The sequence below is a fragment of the Malania oleifera genome, chromosome 7, assembly GCF_029873635.1.
Source record: "Malania oleifera isolate guangnan ecotype guangnan chromosome 7, ASM2987363v1, whole genome shotgun sequence".
Taxonomy (NCBI): domain Eukaryota; kingdom Viridiplantae; phylum Streptophyta; class Magnoliopsida; order Santalales; family Ximeniaceae; genus Malania; species Malania oleifera.
The window spans coordinates 1,413,744-1,433,226 of NC_080423.1; the positions used below are offsets into that span (position 1 = coordinate 1,413,744).

Below are 19,483 nucleotides of genomic sequence, written 5' to 3' on the forward strand. Positions count from 1 at the left end.
TATAATCATAATTAAATTAAAATTCATACAAATTTTGAGACTTTAACCATGGCAAGAGCTTGTAAGAAGGATATGGAGAATAAACTTTGAGTTGACGTGTTTGTTGTTATAATAATTTGACGACGAAAGATTAATTAGTTGCATGGTTAATCACATAAATTTTTATTCAAAATGAGATTTTAAAAGTTGAAACTTTCAATAAATTATAATTTTGTAAGTTGATTAATATTTTAAAATTGATTCATAAATAAAAATTAATAATATTTTAAACTGTAACATAAATTCATAAGTGCAATATGAATTGATTTCTACCGTCCTTATTATATTTTATTATTTATTAATTAGTGGGAGCATAAATTTTTTAATAAATACAGACTCATGAATTTATGATATTATTTTTGAATTTTTATGATAAATTTATCATTTAATTTTTGCAATGATTGATGATAAGTTAATTAAAATTTTTAAAAATATTTAAATCATGATTGAGATTAATGATAATAAATATAAATAGAGGAATTTACTTAGCTTATTAGGAAATTCATTTTAGTTTTATTAGATGTTAACAATTTATAGGCTTTAAACAATTTGTACTATCTAAAAATTGTCTTCCCAAAGTGGTAGAAACCCTCAAAACCTCTCCTTCTCCAAGAACAAACCTTAGCCCCTCTTTTAGAAAAGTTGGCATACTTCATCTATAAGGCACTTTAGGAGAAGCAATGAAATGACATAAAATGAATGGAGGCTTAGAAACTAGTGAAAATAGGTAAATTTAAAATTCAAAAGCAAAGAATTTAAAAAGAAGTAAGAGGGAAAAAGGAAAAAAGAAATGTTTCTTGAGGATCGGGAGGTAATTTTACATATCGTTTCCATCTAAGAAAATCCGATAGATGCCCTATCTACACGACAAAAAGGTTGTCAGATTCCATCATCGCTCTTCACACATCGGATATGACAAATTTGCTGACAATCTTCTTCTTCAATGTGAATGCTTTAAAATGAACTTAATATCTCTAATACCGTAAAAAGTAAAAATATGTCAACTGTCAAGAAAAGTAAAAAAAAAAAAAAAGAAACGAGAAAAAGTCCTTTAATGACTCGGAGGTAATTTCATTCTATCACGTACATACTGTTTCCATCTAAGAAATTTCAAAAGATGCATTATCTTTACAACAAAAAACATCATCAGACTTTAACATTGTTTTTGACACATAAAAAATGACAAATTTATCGACAATATGTGAAAATTTTAAAATACAATTGCTATCTTTAGTATACTAAAATGTAAAAATAGTTTCAAAAATATTTTTTTACTGTACAAACAAAGCTGACCTTAGGAATAATAATATCACATAATAAATAAATAAAAAACTATTGACATCCAAGGAATACAACAACGATTCTACATTTAATTTTTAAAACCCTAAAATACAATTTTATGTTTTATTTTAATAATATATATATATATATTTTACATTTGTACTTATAGATTGAAAATAAAAGGTGAAATTATCATTTGTGACATGAAAAAAAAAAAAGTAGATCTTTTGATACTCTAATTTTTTAAAAGTATCAATAATATTTTAAAAAATAAATAAGAGTACCACGAAAGTAGGATGTGCCAATTTATTCACTGCCGGATTCAACTGTTTTATTCACCAAATTGCATTTTTTTTTGGAGTCCGGACTTTGTATTTATCGTACCCAACGCACTTCTTGCCTTCCTTCCTCGCACTCTGAGTGTCAGTCAGTTTTCTCTCTTGCCCTTTTGGCTTCTTACAGCTTCCGATTTTCCCGCAACTCAGGCGCGTCTGTTCCGATCGCCGGCGTTCCTTCGCCGTAGTCGGTCGGTCGAGCTATAGAGCCGAGTTAGCTAAGGTAAACTCTGTTCAACTCCGTCTCTCTTTCTCATGATTTTGTTCCTGCTTCTAAGATTGCTCTCTACTATTCTCAACAATTCACACGCTCGCCTTCTTTCCCTCCGGATGCTTGAGTTGTGTGTATTTATTGTTTAATCTTTACATTTCTCTGCTTGAACTCTTGATCAATCACCTTCTCTCTCTATCTGTAGTGTCTTGTGTGTGGGCGGGTCAGGTTTTCTCATAATCGGTGTTCATTTCTATCGAACATCTTCTTTTTTGTTCATTGTTCTCTCTTTTAGCATTTTCCATGCCCCTCTTTTCGCTTTTCTGAAACAAAATGAGAATAAAAAGAATTTATAATATAAAGTAATCATCCAATATCGGTTTGGATTTCTACTGCAAGTTCGTTGGTTGTTAGATCAGCTTACCTTCGGTGTGGCGTTTTTTTTCTTTATTATTTTCTCGTGTTTGCTTCGCGTCTCGGGCCTGTTAGTACGAACTACAGACAATGAAATTTCTACTTTTAGACTTTAGAGGCAGAAAGAGTCCTTGCAAAATCATGTTGGGGCGATGGTGCCTTACTTGCAGCGCAATGCCCTCGATTATGCCATACAATGTGATTCCAAGCCAAGACTCCACAATCAATTTTAGGCTTTATGGCACTCAAAATGATTATTGTTCCGCGAATAAACTTATGAATGTTGTCTCTGACTCTCTGCTCGTATTTAACTGGATTTTTGTAGTGGTAAACTAAGCAAAGTCAGTTTTTCTTCCTTTTATTTTACACTTCATTATTGATATTGCTCAAGTGGCTGGCACTTGATTTATTGATTGCTTTTAACTTAGGTTTTTACCTAGAGAACGAATAGTGCTTTTGGCTATCTTATAGATAGCTATTTTTCCCATTAATTTAGCAATACGTATAGCACAGGCTACGCATGTGTACGAATAACATGCTAAAAACTCAAGATGGAGTTGAAGGGGAAAACATTTGCAGTGGGATAGTTGTTAGATGGGGCTAAGAGTTTTATTTACTATTTTTCCAAGTTATCTTTATTGCTAGGCCCAATTTAATTAAGAAACAGGATATTTCAAGTTCTCTTTATTTCTAAACCCGATTTGATTTATAAATGGGATAATGAATCTTTACTTTTCTAATATTATTATTATTATTATTTTTGTAAAGAGCTTTGTGGGAGAGAGGAAATGGAGATAGTAAAAGCTTTTCTCTTTCTAAATAGAATAGATGTTATGAGCAGTCTTTGATTTGATCTCCTCTATGGAAAATTGAAATTATTGCATAAAATCTTTGTTTTGGGTCTCTCCTCTTTCTATTGTTGGTTTTTTTTAGCTTTTTCTTTCTTGTTTTTGAAATTTTTGTGTAGTTTTATATTTGGATTAAAAAAAAAGCATGTTTTATTGGTAATTCAGTCTAATAATCTTATATGTCATGCTAGTGCCATATGCATGACTTATGGTTGGCGTAGAATGTTGATACTACAATTGTATATCTGTTTTAAAATCTCCAGTTCATGGTCCAGAAAACTTTTTAATGTTCCCTTCTTTTTATTACTAGTAGAAATGCAAAAAACTATTATTTTCCTTCTATTTAGCAGCGTAGATGCCGAAAGGCTTTAGAGTTTTGACTATTGAGAAATGTGTAATGCTAAGTGCTTCTCAATTTCTTCAATTTATCTCACACGAATAATGTTTTTATCATATGCAGTTAGTCATTATTAACTTTGTTTCAAATTTTTAATTCCTATGATTTTGTCCTCTTTCATGTTTGGATCTTGTAATGATGAGGGCATCCATAAGTTAATTCTTTCTCCTAATTGTTTTCACTTTCGTTGCTTTCTGTGCGATTGTTCCAATTTTGTCCCCTTTGTTCTGTTCATTTATTTGTGGCCTCTGTTTTATCTGTGTTTCATATATATTTTGTTTTCTAATTGGTGTCTTAAATAAAGTCGTCAGTAGAAATTCACCTACGATGCAAATGCGACTGCAGAACTTTGTTTGATTCTTCTTATAATGTTTTCATTAATCAAGAGGCTTAATTACAATGTTTGTTGTTCCCAAGGGACGTTGGAGGTTAGGTTAGCTGAAAGATGGCTATCGGTCACCTAGAATGTGGATTTTTCTGGTTTATAGGACAAGAATGGGATCATGGTATGAAACATGCTGTAAAATATGAAACTTATGGGTATAATAGATGTATTGGTGAAAATTATGTAATGGCACTTGTATAGTTTGGGAAAATTGTTGAAGTGTTTCAAAATATAGTAGAAATTTCTTTTGTGAAATAGATTAATAATGACTGAAAATGGGATTATAATGCGATTATTCTGCCTTTTAATTGATAAAAAAATTGTGTGAAAAATATTGAATTAAAAATTTGGATTGTTAGATGTAGTTTTTCTACCATGTTTTGAATTGGACCAACATGTGGGTTGCTAGGGTATTAGTGTTTTTTGGCAACTTTGGGCTTATACTTGAATTCATATTTTGTAGTGCTTGTGCTAAGTTGCACCAATAATCCTTTGAAGGAGTGAAATTTGTATCGGACACATGAGCGGCACAAGTATGATGTGTAAATCAAGTGATTCTTGCACAATGACGAGTTTAAAACTATGAGTAGTGTGAAAACTTCGGGGTTGTTTGGTATCCTTTTTTTTTTTTTCAATATATATTTTTGTTTTAGTAAAATGAAGAAATATATGGTGACAACACATTTGTGTGTGTTAGTTTTCAGGTTCTATGGTGACTGCTGAAACTCAAATTTTTTGGTTTTCATTTGCCTTGGCGACTTTGAGGGCAAGTTTAGATATGAAAAAGGATTTTCATTTTCTATTTTTAATTTCCAAAATAATTACAAAAGAATTCCTCTTTGTTTTCTAGTTTCTGAAATTTGTATAGAAAAGTTGAAAAACATATTTTTATTGATTTCAAAATTTTCATATAAATGTTGGAAAAGGGGAAAAAAGTGTGATTTTGTAATATTTGAGAAAATTGGACATGGAAAATGCAAATTGTTTTCCATGACCAAATATGCCTTTAATATCTTGAATTCACTTTTGTGTGCAAAATCATTGTTTGCGCAATAATTTTAATGAAAAAAATAAAACTGCCAAGCAAAATTCAAGTAAATGAAATGAAAAAAATTCCTAGAATTTCTATAAAAAAAAAAAAAAGAACAATCATCCAAAATAGATCTTCCCCATTTTCAACCTGCACTGGGATTGTTCTTTTCTGCAGTTTTGATTGCTCTACTAGTCATATTTTTTTTTTATTCATGCTTTAATTTTTTTTTTGAATGTTTGATGTATTAGGATATAGTAGTGATGCCAAACAAAATTATTTTTTGAAAATCTAACTTATCTGATCATTTCTGGTTTAGTTTTTGTTTCTGTTTGCATTTTCATAATTTTCTACTGGATATCAAATGGACCCCCTGCCCCCGAGAAGGGAAAAAAACACACAAACAAAATACATCTTTTAGTGGATCATGGTCCTTAAATGTTTCTGTTTTTCCAAGTTCACCTTCAGGGTGAACCCAGTATTAGGCTTTTGTTTGCTAATAGATGCTCCATGACTGTATTCTTGTTTTTTATTCTGTCAAAAAGGATTTGGTTAATCTTTCCAATAGGCTTTTGGTCTTTTTTGCACTTGCACTCATAATTTATTTCTTTTCTGTTCATTTTTATTTGCTATTATAATTTTTTCTTGTTATGTTGTCGTCGTATGACCTGGAGGTCATGGATTCGAGGCGTGATACAGCCTCTTGAAAAATGCAAGGTAAGGCTGTGTACTATAAACCCATTGTGGTCTGCCCCTTCCATGGACCCCGCATATGCGAGAGTTTTGTTCATTGGGCTGCTTTTTTTTTTTTAATTTCAATATCCCTCTCTCCCCCCTCCCCGTCGCCACATTTTTTTCCTGTTTGAGAAGAGATGTAAATGTAAGAAACACTTTCTTATTCTTACCATCACCATGGAAGTGCTATTGGAAAAACTCTTTGAATGTCTAGAATAGATTTATCATAGACCTAATAGAATGGGGAAAACAGGCGAGTTTCTGACAATTGGTCTTTAATAATGCTGGCTTTCCAACATTGTGGTGTAATATGATCAAATTATAGAACATGTAGACTACTTCACTCGCCATATAGTCTGCACTACCCCGTTAAATTTCAATGCTAAAAAAATATGCAATAAAGAATTGGTTTGATGGTCAATAAATGGTTATATGTTGCCTTAATTTGTCTGAAGTCATTGAGCTTGCTAATGACTTGATTGTTAAAATCACAACGCCTGGTGGCATTTGAAACTGAATATGTGTTATATGCACAGTACTCAAATTCATGCATGTTGATAGCTTATCGATGGGGTGCTGTTGTGTGGTATACTTATTATGATAAAGTTCTGTTTTTGTCTCTTTCACTATTACTAATAATCTTATAGCGATTTTTGCTCAGTGATACAAGAAAGATCTGCAGAAGATGAGTTCAAGAAAGGGTGGTGGAAAGCCTTCCAATGCTGGTGTTAATGCAAAAATGTCACTCAAGGGCAAAAATGTATCAGGTGGGTCTAGACCCACAGTTGATCAGTTGAGTCAGGGTATGGTAGATGCTAGCCTGAATTCTGCAGAAGATGGTGAGTGGGAGGTTTATGCAAGGAAGTCCAAGAATAGAGCTGGAAGCGGTGCTGCAAAAACTTGGGCTCAGAACCCTAATGCCAAAGGATGGGGGCATACTGATGTCATTCAGAAGCTAGGCATGCATCATAACGGTGCTTCTGTGAAGACGCCTGGCAATAGTGGGCCTTGGCCTACACAAACTGCTGACTTTAAAAGACTGTCTGATAATGGGGGTCCAAAGCTCCAACCATTTAATAGAGGGTTGGATAGTATCCATGCAGCTCCACCGGCTGTCATTCCTCCACCCCTGGTAGGTGGATGGAATTGGTCTTCCAGAGCCGGTGCTAGTCAGCCAAAAGGGGCAGAAGGCATGAGCAAAGATGATGTTAGCAGGGAAGATGATATTGAGGTTGGCAGCGATAATGATGACTCAGAAGCTCTTGATGAATCTGATGACGATTTCTTCAGTGATGAATTTGATTCTGACACAAGTCAGAAGAGCCATGAGACACAAAAGAACAACAGGTGGTTTAAAGGATTCTTTGAAATCTTGGATAAACTGAGTATTGATGAGATCAATGAACCAGGAAGGCAGTGGCACTGTCCATCATGCCAAGGGGGTCCTGGTGCCATTGACTGGTATCGAGGCCTGCAGCCCTTAATTGCACATGCTAATACCAGAGGAGCTAAAAGGGTGAAGCTCCACCGGGAGTTTGCAAAACTTTTGAATGAGGAGCTTTACAGGAGGGGAACTTCAGTCAATTCAGCTGGTGAAGCATTTGGTAAATGGAGAGGCCTAAATGATACTACACTCAAAGATCGTGAAATTGTTTGGCCTCCAATGGTTATTGTCATGAACACAAAACTTGAACAGGATGACAATGACAAGGTGGAATCATATGTGCTTGTTTGCTTATAGTGAACGCATCTTGAGAACAACTATTATTCAAATACAGTATATATACAAAAGAAGGATTTGATAGATTTAATTTTACAGTTTCTTCTATTTATTTATATATTTATTATTTTGTGTTAAATTGGTCCCCAGTGGCTTGGCATGGGAAATCAGGAGCTTCTCGAATACTTTAGCTCGTATGCTGCTGTGAAAGCTCGACACTCTTATGGTCCACAGGGGCACCGAGGGATGAGTGTGTTGATTTTTGAAGCATCGGCGATGGGTTATTTAGAAGCTGAGCGTCTGCATAAGCATTTTGAAGAGCAAGGAACAGATAGGGATGCTTGGGATCGTCGCCGGGTCCCATTCTATCCAGGTGGGAAACGCCAACTTTATGGTTACATGGCACTGAAGGAAGACATGGACAGCTTCAACCAGCATTCCCATGGTGCTCTCTCTCTCTCTCTCTCTCTCTCTCTGTGTTTGTGGCTGTGGGTATGGTAGTGGGCAGTGCATGTGGTTGGGAAGATTTTAAGTTGGTTTTGATTATATAACGTTAGGGGACTTTATGATTTCCCTCAGAAGTCTGCTGATGCGCATATGCTGCTGTGGTTCAGGCAAAACAAAGCTAAAATTTGACATGAGGTCCTACCTGGAAATGGTTGTCAGTCAGATGAAACAAATGAGCGAGGATAATCAGCAGCTCATCATGTTCAAAGACAAGGTTGTCAAAGAACAAAGGCGTTCTAAAGCTCTGGAAGAGTCATTTGGTATAGTGACTGAGAAGCTTCGCAAAACCATTGAAGAAAACCGCATTGTTAGACAGAGAACCAAGATGCAACATGAGCAGAACAAGGAAGAGGTAATGTTATGAGCTACATATTAACTTTAGATCCCCAGGTTTTGGTTGTGGATTCACAGCTGTGTTTAAGCAATGGCTTCTAGCTGTTGCTGGCGTGGGTTCACATCCCTAGGGTAGTCTTGTACCTGAGAGGACGAACTAACAAGTAAGAAGCCCTGTTCTCATCTGATCCACATTTTATATTATGCTAATTTTATACCACTATTTGTCTAGAAACAGCCTGACTATCTCGAATTTGTTGAATATTCTGATTCCGTACAAGTGTCTGACACATAACAGCTTATTGCATTCAAATGTTCTATTTAATTTTGCAAAGAAAAAATAGGAAGTTCTGTATTTTGCAAGCATTTAAAGAATCTGATAATGCAGGCACAAATATCTGAAACATAATAACAAGAGACTGTAAGACTAAATTTTTTTGACATTTTGGCGTTCCCTTATGTATTTGGGTGCATTTCAGTTATGCTGTGTAAGCAACTGATATTTTATTTTTATATGGATTGATTGCATAAGCACAGAATTCACCAGCATGCTTTCAATTTCTCAGACTATGTTCTTATTCCTATATTGATACTTAACCTTACATGTGTGTTGCTTCCTGTTTTTATCATTGTGGTTTTTTTTTTCATAACTATTTTTTATATCGGGTTCTTCTATGCATCTCTATGCTGTATTTTCAAAATAAGGAAAAAAAAGTTGGATGTAAATTTTATGAAATAGAAAAAACTTGATTCGTCTGAATTTCAATTAATTAATGTTTTATTATTCTCAGATAAAAATAAGCTGAAACACTAACAACCCATGTGCTTGCGCTGCATTATTTTGCTATTCTTGAGTATTGGTATATTTGTATCGATTCAGGCATGTAGGTTTCTTGCTTTGTTTGTATGGAGAATGTGACATTTTGGAGGTGGCACTTTCTTTATGTACAGAAAAAGAAATGTCTTATGAAAATAAGAGTGACAAACTAAGGGAGGACAAGAAATATTTGGGGAAAAAATAAAAAATAAAATGAAACAATAGAAAAAAGATAATTAAAGGAAAAGGGAAAAAGCTAACGCAATGGAATGAAGAAAACCCTTCTTTTAACCCTCATGCCATCATAATTCACAGAACACTGCAAATTAGGTAATTCCTGCTGGCCTTTCTTTACCTTTCTGGCACCACCACCAGAGAAACTTCATTTCCTCCAGGACCAGACTGCCATAACCCCATCTTATCCAAAAAATTTGGGCTTCTGTACCCTTCCCATCCACTCTCTAGAGGAATAGGCAAAAAGAGGAACTCCCTCCGAACCCTCCTTCGGAGATGAAGGCACATACAATTGATCCCCAGGTAAAAGTTTATCTGATGATGGACCCCCTACATCACCTATTGAGCAATGATGGTAGGCATTACATAATTGGTATTCCCAAGCTTTTTGATGGCTTCTGTTTAGAGCGCTGACCCTAAGCGCAGGTGTTTCTGGTAAGTCTGCAGATGATCTGGGTCTGGGCCTTGAGATTTCTAATTCCTTAAATATTTTTACTGGCATTGGTATCATTGAAACCCATGCTACTGAATTGCTTGCCTAGAGCGAGGGAAGTTGAGATGCCTTTTAATAAAATTGACAGACTGTTCTTCTAAATTCAAGAGATTTGCCTTAGATTTGGGGAACTTTTTGTTAGTAGCCTGAGAAAATCTGCACTTTGGCTTCTTTGTTCTTGTAAAAGTTTACTGGACTTCACTTAATATTCATGGCTGCATTCATTGTATTGACTCTGGCAGTACTTTTTGTTTTGTTTCTTTTCAAAGATGGATTTCCAAGAGGAATTTTTTAAGGAACAAATCAAAGTCATTCACGATGCAAGGGATGCAAAGGAAGATGAATTTGAGAAGCTGCAGCAGCTGGAGCGAGAGAAGGTGAAGCAGGCAACTGTGAATCCTACCATGGAGGATCAAAGACGCAAGTATGTCCTATAAGCCCCACCATATGCCAACAATGTTTGCTTAAACTCTTAATGTATACTAATTTTTTTTTTTTTTATCTGAAAATTATAATTATATAAGATCAAAATGGATATGTACTTATTCCATTTATCATCCTTATTATAATTATTATTATTCCTATTATTGGTTGGTGGTGTAGGTCTGAGGAAGTTGCCAATTTCATCCAGCTTCAGGATAAGGAGATGGAAGAATTTGTGGCGGAGCGGGATAAGCTCGTAAGAATTCATGAAGAGAAGGTCGTCGCAATGAAGCGGAGACACCTAGAGGAGGAGCTTAATGTGGAGAAGGAGTTGGATGCTGAGCTGACCCAGCTTATGGAGAAGTATGCCCCGCAGCACTAGGGAGGGGGAGAGAGAGAGAGAGAGAGAGAGAGAGAGAGAGAAGAGTACTAATACTTTAGCAACAATGGAGGCAGTCCAACAGTCCCGAACTTCACTTGCTGAAAGTTGTGGAGGGGATTCCCTGTGACCATTTAAGCTTGTTATTGATTAGTACTTGGTGCTTTTATGTTATGTGCGCTATTGAAAGGTGATTTTAGGGTTGGCTATGCCCTTTTGACATTTGCATGGGGCTAAGGCCAGACACCACCCCAACCTCAGTTTCGTGATTTGGAACCAATGCGTGGAAACCACTTTTGCCCTTGGCTGGGAGTGTTTGGTATTAGGTGGTGGTCTAATATTTTCACAAAATTGAACTAATTGAACAACCATTCATTCATTTTATGTTTGGAGCAGTTTTGGTTTTGGAGTTGTATTTGATTTGGATAAAATATAATATAAATTTATATTAAAATTTGTTTAAATTTAAATTCAAGGTTCCAAAGTTACGGGAGTCAATTTTGTGTTTTGTTGCCCTCTCTTTTTTCTTTCTTTGTTTTCTTTTCAAGTAGGGTGTGCAAAATTTATTGAAAAATTAAAAATTAATTTGAAACTAGATCAAAATAATTGTTGATCAAGTCTTTCCATTTTTAGTTTCTATTTTGGTTCTTGAAAATAAAAAATTGGGATTTTTTGTTTGGTTTTAGTTTTCAAACCAAAATCGAACAAAAAAAATAGAAAAACCTAAATATCTTAAAAAAAATGTATGTATTAATATCGTGGAACAATATAATATTTAACTAAAATTACTATATTTATAAATAAGTCTTTTAACTAATTATTTTTTTGGTAAATTCAATCTTGAATAAAATAAATATATCTCCATTTTCCTAACTCTTTTTTGAAAAAAAAAAAATTATCAAAATAGAAATCTTAAAAAAAGAGAGGAATAGTTAACTTTTATAAACACCCCTAAGAAATTTTCGGGGTTGTAGGAAAAACTATCATGCCGACAGCTTGCTCATTCCTCAACCCTCCCCATCTAATCTTGTCCCACATCGGATGTCGAGAGATTTAAAGTCAATCCCTCATCCATAAATATAGGTTGGATTAAGTTTGAATTTATCGCACCTGACTCACAATTGACACTCATGATTGCGTCTTCCAATGTTCGAGCTTGTAGGTTTTCATGTAGTGCACCAGGTGGACTCCCCATTTGTGTTTTGAGTCCTTCGCTTTATGTTCGAGCTTGTAGGTTTTCATGTAGTCTAGGCGGACAGAGTGGTGCACTACAAGAAAACCTGGAAGCTGGAATATTGGAAGACTCAACCACAGAAAAAAAAAACCGTTGGTTTCAATTTGGTAATCGAAGAAACCAAGTTGTGCTGGGCTTTGTATTCAAAGCCTTGGCTCAATTAGAAACCTTTTCAAGATTATAAGATGGGCAGTGGTTGCAGCCCAGCCGAAAGTCTTGGGCTTTGAAAGATTTTTTTTAATTGTTTAATAGTTCAAAGTTTGATAAAATCGAAAAAAATCAAACCGAACCGAAAAATCAGCAGTTTGGTTTTTTTATAAACCCATGGTCTATTATTTGGTTTCCGTTCAGTAGTTTTAAAAATTGAGGAGTTCAATTCGGTTTTCAATTTTGGGAATAATGGAAAAAGCGAGTACACCCCTACTTCAATAGTCTCAATTATGCTTCTCATTTGCTCGTATATTATTATTCAATTTTAAATTGTAGAAGATTAGATTGTAGTTTTAGTAATTTGATTTGTGGAATGTTTATTCTATGAATAAATTAATTTAGTAGGTTAATTATAATTAGTTAAAAAAAAAAATTATGTTGTTACTATAAAGTAAATAATAATGTGAGATTTTTTATGAGTCCAAAACAAAAAACAGATAGGAATAACAAATTTTAAATTTTATCATGAAGATGTCTATTCTTTTTTATTACGTCTTGAATGAAATAATTAGAAATATCTAAGGAATAAAATTTAAACTATATTCCAACTTATTTCAATGAATAATTATTCCATTGAATAAAACAAGCAGTAATTATCAAAACTTCTCCTTGAAGATTATTTTTCTCACTTGTTGATGGCAAGTTCATATCTTGTAGAAATTACAAACCCTATGTTTGAAGAGACATTTGATTTATAGTTGTATTGGATTTGAATAAGATGTAATATATAATTGTATTGAAATTTGTTGAAACCCACTCAAAAAATTCAAATCTAAGATCCAAAGTCCATGTTCCTAAACACTGTCAAAGTATGTTTATGTCAAAATTTTCTTAAAAAAAGAAATAATAAATTGAAAAGTAAAATTAGGAAGAAATGGTTTGCATATAATTTTATCTTATAAGAAAGTGAATCAAGCACAGAGAAATCTAATGAAGTCATCAATTTCTTTGTGATGTATAGAAAGGGTTTTGACAACACTTGGAGGCGTTGTCCCGAACTCCCATAATCCACCCTAAATTCATTGGGCCCACAATGCATGTTTATAAGAATGACAAAACGAGTTAGCGGGTCAAATTTGTTTACTAACAGGTGATTAACATATAAATTTAAATCCATCCGTTTAATAAATATGTTATAAATGGATACCCTTAAGAAGTTGTTTAAAAACATAATTTATTATTTTTATTTAAAAAAAAACATTTCATATAAAGTGACATAATTGTGTTTTAAAAAACAGCACTTTTATTTTATTTATTATCTTAACAAAAAAATATAAAATATAGAAAATAGTACATCTCTTTAATTAATATATATTTTTAATATAAAATACATATATATATATATATATATATCAAATTAAATAAGTCACCCGACGGATACCCAACCCAAACCCACCAAACCCGTTTATTAAACGAGTTGGGTTCGAATAACTCATTTATAAAACAAATCACCGTCTATTAAATCTGAATTCTATTTAAACAGTCGAATCACGAGTCATCCACTGAATTCCAACCTGTTTTGTCACCCCTACAAGTTTATTGTAATGTCTTCATTTATTCTCGTACAATAGTTGCTAGATAATACTTGAACCTGCTAGACTTTTAAAGACTCTTCAAATGAGAGAGCTTGAAAGCTCATCTAATTCAAGAAAAAAAAAAAATTTATGCACACCAATTGAACATCTTAAAATTTAAAATTCATTCGACTTCACATTTTCTTACATCGTTTAAATTCTGGACACACTTGTTCATGACTCAACATACATTTCAAAATAAGTAGAATACATGTCAAAATTCTATTAAATAGTGTTATAATGAACCGAGATAACAAAAAATATTTCTTGTATTTCGTACTTCTAAAAACAAGTGTATTTTATAAAATATTTTGTAAATAAAATGACTAATTTAAGATTTACACCCACAATTTAGACAGTAAAAGCATACCTCTCACTAGTGCAGATTCAACAACAAAACTTCTAATGATTAGTTTCATATTAAGATTTAAACCCACAACCTAGACAGTAAAACATACCTCTCACTAGTGCAGATTCAACAACATAACAATGAATAATTAATGAGTTTCAAATCTTATGTGGAGCAAACTGTCTTCACAAGAATCAAGGCTGCATGTACGAGGATTATTGGATTTCAAGCCATACTGGTTAGGACAGCTTATGCGGTCCCAGTGACAATCAAGACACTGCAAAATAAATCTGCAAATGAAGGACACAGTTGAACAACAATTGCCCACCTCACAAGGAAGATGCGTCTTTAGTACTGTGAATCAGTGGCAGATTACCAATATTATGCTGCCCATAAGATTAATAGATAATTAGATCACCATGGTGGATCAACAAGAGCAAGAATGAAAACCAGGTTGACATGAGTAAGAAAAGGAACTAAATTTCTTTCCATACCTGTCGCAGCTGTAATATCCATCGATAAAAAAGCAACTTCCAAAATCGATTTACCCTTGATAGAATTAACATTCTACTGTAAAAAATTTCCAAGCTAAAACACTAAGGAAGAAGCGTGCAAAATAGTTTTTATTAAGTTTACAGTTACATGCTCAAATATGATTTCAACAGTGGGAAGGGTCAGTTGGTTTTCTTCTCCTCTTCCTTTGTGGCTGTCACTTCCCCACCTGCAGGAGCCTCGTCTTCATCCTCGCCCCCAAAACCAAATTCATTTACCCGTCTCCGATCAACTGGATAAACCCACCTCTGGTATAGATAGATAAGAAATATAACATCTGCAAGTCATAAATAAGAAAAAAGACAAGTAAGCCCAAAAGCTGGCACAACCTGAATTTGGTGTAAATCACCATGTTATCTGAGTAAACAAGAGTGAAAAAGGTCCACAAGGTGTAAATAGAATGATCCCATTTGAACATCAATGGAAAAGAACTAATTTGACTGCTTATGGAAAAAGAAATCACATGAAGCATAGCAAACATATGCCTAGAGGCTACAGACATCACTGTAGAACCCTTGAATTGATTTAATACCTAAAATTTATAATCATCAAACTTGAAATGTTACATATGCAGGTTTGAAAAGCATATTCAAAGTGCCCCTGATTATGAGTCGACCTAGCGAGATTGAGCCAACTCAAATTCAAGAATACAGGAAATTTGAATTCACTCACTCAAGCGGATGCACAAACTAGGAAATTCTTTGATTACATGATTTGAGTCAACCCAGCAGCCAAGAGCCAATTCACCAGGAAAATCTTTTGGCATGAATTTTCAGATTATTTCATTGTATTTCTTTGAAGTATCATATCAAGGAATTTTCTATGAGGTACTAACCAATTTTCAAAAATATTAATGAATGGAAACTTCTCAAGGATTTGTTTTTCAAAAATGATGCTAGAGACTAAGATTACAAGAAAGATCCTCACCTAACTATTCCTCACTTTAGTTCAAAGAAGAGTAAAATAAAGATATTGTCTCCTCAGAATGAAATAAAATAAAACAAAAATAGCTATTCTCGAGATCTGAAGTTGAATTTTGAAACAGATTATTTTTCATAGGCTTGTCAGGTCTTTTGCTTTACTGCTTCAATTAGAGGTTATTGGTCAGGGCCATTGGTGGTTTGCATTTTTTTATGGTCATAATTGTGTTCTTGTCTGTTTTTGGTTTTTGTTCTATTTGGGCGGTGAGGGGAGATTTCTATGTTATTAGATTTTCAAATAAGTTGGGAGGGGTCTAGGATAACTGCTAGTATGAGGGCTTTTTATGAGTCTAACAGGGGTTGTGATTTAAGAGAATTGCAGCTGGTTAAATCTCAACCTGGTTTGCACTGTGTGAGAGGTCAGTTCATGCTTATATTGACACTTCAATGGGTTTATTTTTAGAAATGAGTAGGACTCCTTTCCTAACTTGTCTGATGAAGTTTTGCCCATGGTGGTGCCAGATCATTGTCTCATTGTTCTTGATTACAGTTTGGGGCTTATTCTGTATAAGTTTGAGAATATTTGGCCACGGCACCAAGGTTTTGTTGACATCATTAGGGGTTGATGAGGAGAATGTGCTGTGGAAGATTAAGACGGGGGGTTTTGTCTTATGAAAAAACTGAAACATGCTAAAAACAAATTAAAGACGTGGAATAATGAGGGTTTTAAGAATTTAGGTATCAGAAAGATATTTTTAAGTAGATAAAAAAGTCTAGTGATAGAAAAAGGATATATTCTAGACTGTTCCACAGTTGCTAGTGGTAGAAAATGCAAGAGCATCATTAAGCAGTTAGAGAATGAACAGAGGAACTGCTAGGAATTAAGATTTGATTGCTAAAATCACATCCTTCTTTAAGGAGTTGTACTCAGAGGATACAGGTAAAGCTACGGCTGCCTTGATTGGTCTCTTATTTTTTTTATTTTTTTTGGAGAAGGTAAAATGGTTAGAGAGACATTTTTGAGGAAGAGGAGGTCGAGAGAATGATCATTGGGAGGGATAAGGATAAGGAACTGGGCTAGATGGGTTTACTTTGGGTTTCTTTCAGCATTGTTGAGCATATTATTAATGATGATATTCTGAGGTATTTTATAGTCTTTTTTTTGGTAATGGGGTGGTGGGAAGGAGTGCAAATTCATCATTTATTACCATGGTGCCCAAGAAGGATAAATCTATTAAGGTGAGGGATTTTAGACTTAATGCTCTAGAGGCAAGTGTGTGTTAGATTTTAGCTAGGGCAATGATGAATATTTTAAGTGAGTTTTTAGATGGAACTATTACTTGTTATCAGACATCCCTTACGGAGGATCATACAGATCTTGTATATGATTCTGGTAGCTAAAGTAGGGGCAGATGTTAAGCGTCATCATAGCAAAATGGCTTGTTTTCAAGTTGGATTTTAATAAGGCTCATTATAGGATGTGCCAAGGTCCTTAGATTGGGTGTTAGAGATGAAAGGGTTTAGAACTAGATGGAGAACTAGATTAGTGGTTGCCTTTCCCCGGCTATTTTTGCAGTGCTAGTTAATGATAAGCTCAAATTGTGCTTTAATGCTACGAGGGAGGTTCATCAAGGTGATCTGTCATCTTCTCTTCTGTTCACTATTGTGGTAAATGTTCTTGATTGGTATGATTTGTTGTGGTGCGAAGGGGTGTGGTGGAGGATTTTCAGTTGGCGTCTGAGGAAGTGATATTCAAGAGAGAGATGATATTACAGTGACATCACTGAGTACTTTTGCATTAAAAGAATACTTGGCACATGATCATTTTGCATCCACTCAACTACAAATATTCTATCCATATTTATAGAGGGGTTACAACCATGCCTGCTGCATGACTATGATGGCGCATTATCAAACAAATTTAACTGCACAGCACGTGCTACTTTTTAAGTCTTAAACCATTAAAATAAAATTTCAGCACTTCCACCAAACAGGCAGGACCATGAAATTCAAGGTAAATGATATGTCTTTATAGGAAGATGAAGCACAGATTGTATCTCACCATCGCGGAAGACGGAAAGTCTATGTAGTGTTGGCATTTTTATAACAAACGCGAAGAGATCATCAATGATGGTATTAAGGAACTTGTACGTCATTTGCCTCCAGGGTAAGTGAGCAACAGACTTCAGCTTATAGTTTATGAACAATTGAGGGCACATCATGATAAAACCTGCAGCAAAGCACCAAAAAAAGGACAAATTAAATCTTCATATATTAAAATAATTGGAAAATTGACAAGAAATATGCCAACATGTATGAAGGGAAAACTTAACTGGTGAGAATTCATAATTGTTTAAAATAACAAGTTTCCAATAAAATACAGGGGAAAAAAAATTCTAGGGTAAATAATTTTTCAAGTGTCTACAGCAAGAAATATTTCCTCCACACATATGATCACAGAAACAGGGATTAATCTTTACAGATTAGTTTTTCTAAACCAATAGACTAAAAAAGGGGGTCTAAAACAAGATCTAAACAGAATACCAGAAGATGCCAGCTTGAAGAAGAGTTTGCATTATTTGGCAAGAGGAAACTTAATAAATTCCCAACGACCCATAAAATGAGATTATAGTTTTTCTGAGCAATAAGACTAAAAAAGGGTATAATTAAACAAGACCAAAACAGAATACCAGAAGATGCCAGCTAGAAAGAGTTTGCGTTATTTGGAAAGAGCAAATTTAAGAAATTCTCGATGTCCCATAAATTAAGATTCTTCCTGTCTATTCCTCCTGTGTGTTTGACCATGCATTAGAAACTTATCTTGCTTGCAACTCGCCAAATCATGGAGCCTTTGTTCCTTTCTTACACTGCATCAACCTTTCAAGATTATGGAGTTTTTGAGACCAAGTTCCAACAGGTTATGCATCATCAGATTTTTTTCCCTCAATACATAATTAGATATATGACTCTTGGTTACTCTCATTATTCCCTTTGTAGTTTGGACTGATTTGGTCCCCAACACCTGAGTGTGCAAGCGCTGACCATCACTATGCTTGTGAGGAAGGTGACTATGGCAATCTCATTTTCAAGAAAGAAAATGGAATTTGCTTAATCTCCAAATATCTTCCATGAAATTGCGTTCTTCTTATGGTGTCCATTGCTGAGTCTGATATCTACCAAAAGAGGAAGGGGAGGCAATTCAAAGGAATCATGCATTTTTGGCTATTATATTGGAATATAGAATGATGGAAACAATATTTACTAGGGCAGATCATTGATTAAACACTGAGTCTTCAGCGCCCTATTGACTTCCCACTTTTGAGATAGTTTAAATAGAGAAAGAAGGTTTACTTAGAGAAAACACAGGTTAGACAAGGCATCCTAACACAGGTCAGACAAGGCATCCTCCTAAAAAAGGAGGAAAAACACCTTCCAGGAAAATAAAACCAAGATTGAATTGAACCAACCCTCCAACCATGCTACAAATCAACTAGGAAATAACCCTGAAAGATCCACTGAAAAAAAAAAAAAAAGAAGGTTATGCCGAGAACACAACTCTGTCCCGAGGAAAAAGAGGAGTAAATTTATCCCAGAAAATCCTGTAATTTCTGTGTTTACAACACCCAAAGACTAGCAAAACAAACCACATCGCCACATATTTCTTTTCTTTTTACCTCCTGTAAACCTGCAAAAATCAATCCTTAAGCTTCCAGTTCCCACATTAGCTGGATGCATCCACACCTCACCAAAAACATCAAACAGGTTTACCCACAGCAGCCTTGCAAATTGCATCTAACAATGAAGAAAGATATGGGAATTATGCTCTTGTGAAGATCTACACACTACACACACGTCCAGACGGCATGCCTTGTAAGGCCTCCTGACCTGCAATAGATCATTAGTCAATTCTTTTAAGAATCACCATCCATATTAAGACTGTAATTTTTGAAGGAACAGTTGCTTGCCAAATAATTCTGTCCAGAGAGAAAGCACAAGAGGATTTAAACAAACAACAACAAACCAAGCCTTAAGTCTCACTAGGAGGCTTTAAACAAATGCATCA

The 19,483-nt window shown here is 34.4% G+C and overlaps 2 protein-coding genes across 4 annotated transcripts in view; one reads left to right on the forward strand and one right to left on the reverse strand.

Moving 5' to 3' along the window:
* Positions 1-1,691: 1,691 nt before the first annotated feature.
* Positions 1,692-11,051, forward strand: LOC131159321 (protein SUPPRESSOR OF GENE SILENCING 3). 2 transcript variants are annotated; one of them, XM_058114120.1, is made up of 6 exons: positions 1,692-1,878; positions 6,337-7,386; positions 7,546-7,840; positions 8,010-8,254; positions 10,049-10,203; positions 10,383-11,051. In XM_058114120.1, the coding sequence occupies exons 2-6, from the start codon at positions 6,361-6,363 to the stop codon at positions 10,582-10,584; spliced, it is 1,923 nt and encodes a 640-aa protein (XP_057970103.1). In that variant the 5' UTR covers positions 1,692-1,878; positions 6,337-6,360; the 3' UTR covers positions 10,585-11,051. The 2 variants fall into 2 exon arrangements, with proteins under 2 accessions (XP_057970103.1, XP_057970104.1); XM_058114121.1 differs by having other exon boundaries at positions 1,721-1,878; positions 6,323-7,386.
* Positions 11,052-14,402: 3,351 nt separating this feature from the next.
* LOC131159322 (uncharacterized) overlaps positions 14,403-19,483 on the reverse strand; it is a 33,235-nt gene continuing 28,154 nt past the window's right edge. For both annotated transcript variants that reach the window (XM_058114123.1, XM_058114122.1), the window contains exons 11-12: positions 17,483-17,650; positions 14,403-14,777 (exon numbers count right to left, since the gene is read on the reverse strand). In XM_058114123.1, the coding sequence (XP_057970106.1) occupies positions 14,623-14,777; positions 17,483-17,650 (323 nt within the window). In that variant the 3' untranslated portion in view covers positions 14,403-14,622. The remainder of the gene's footprint in view (positions 14,778-17,482; positions 17,651-19,483) is intronic.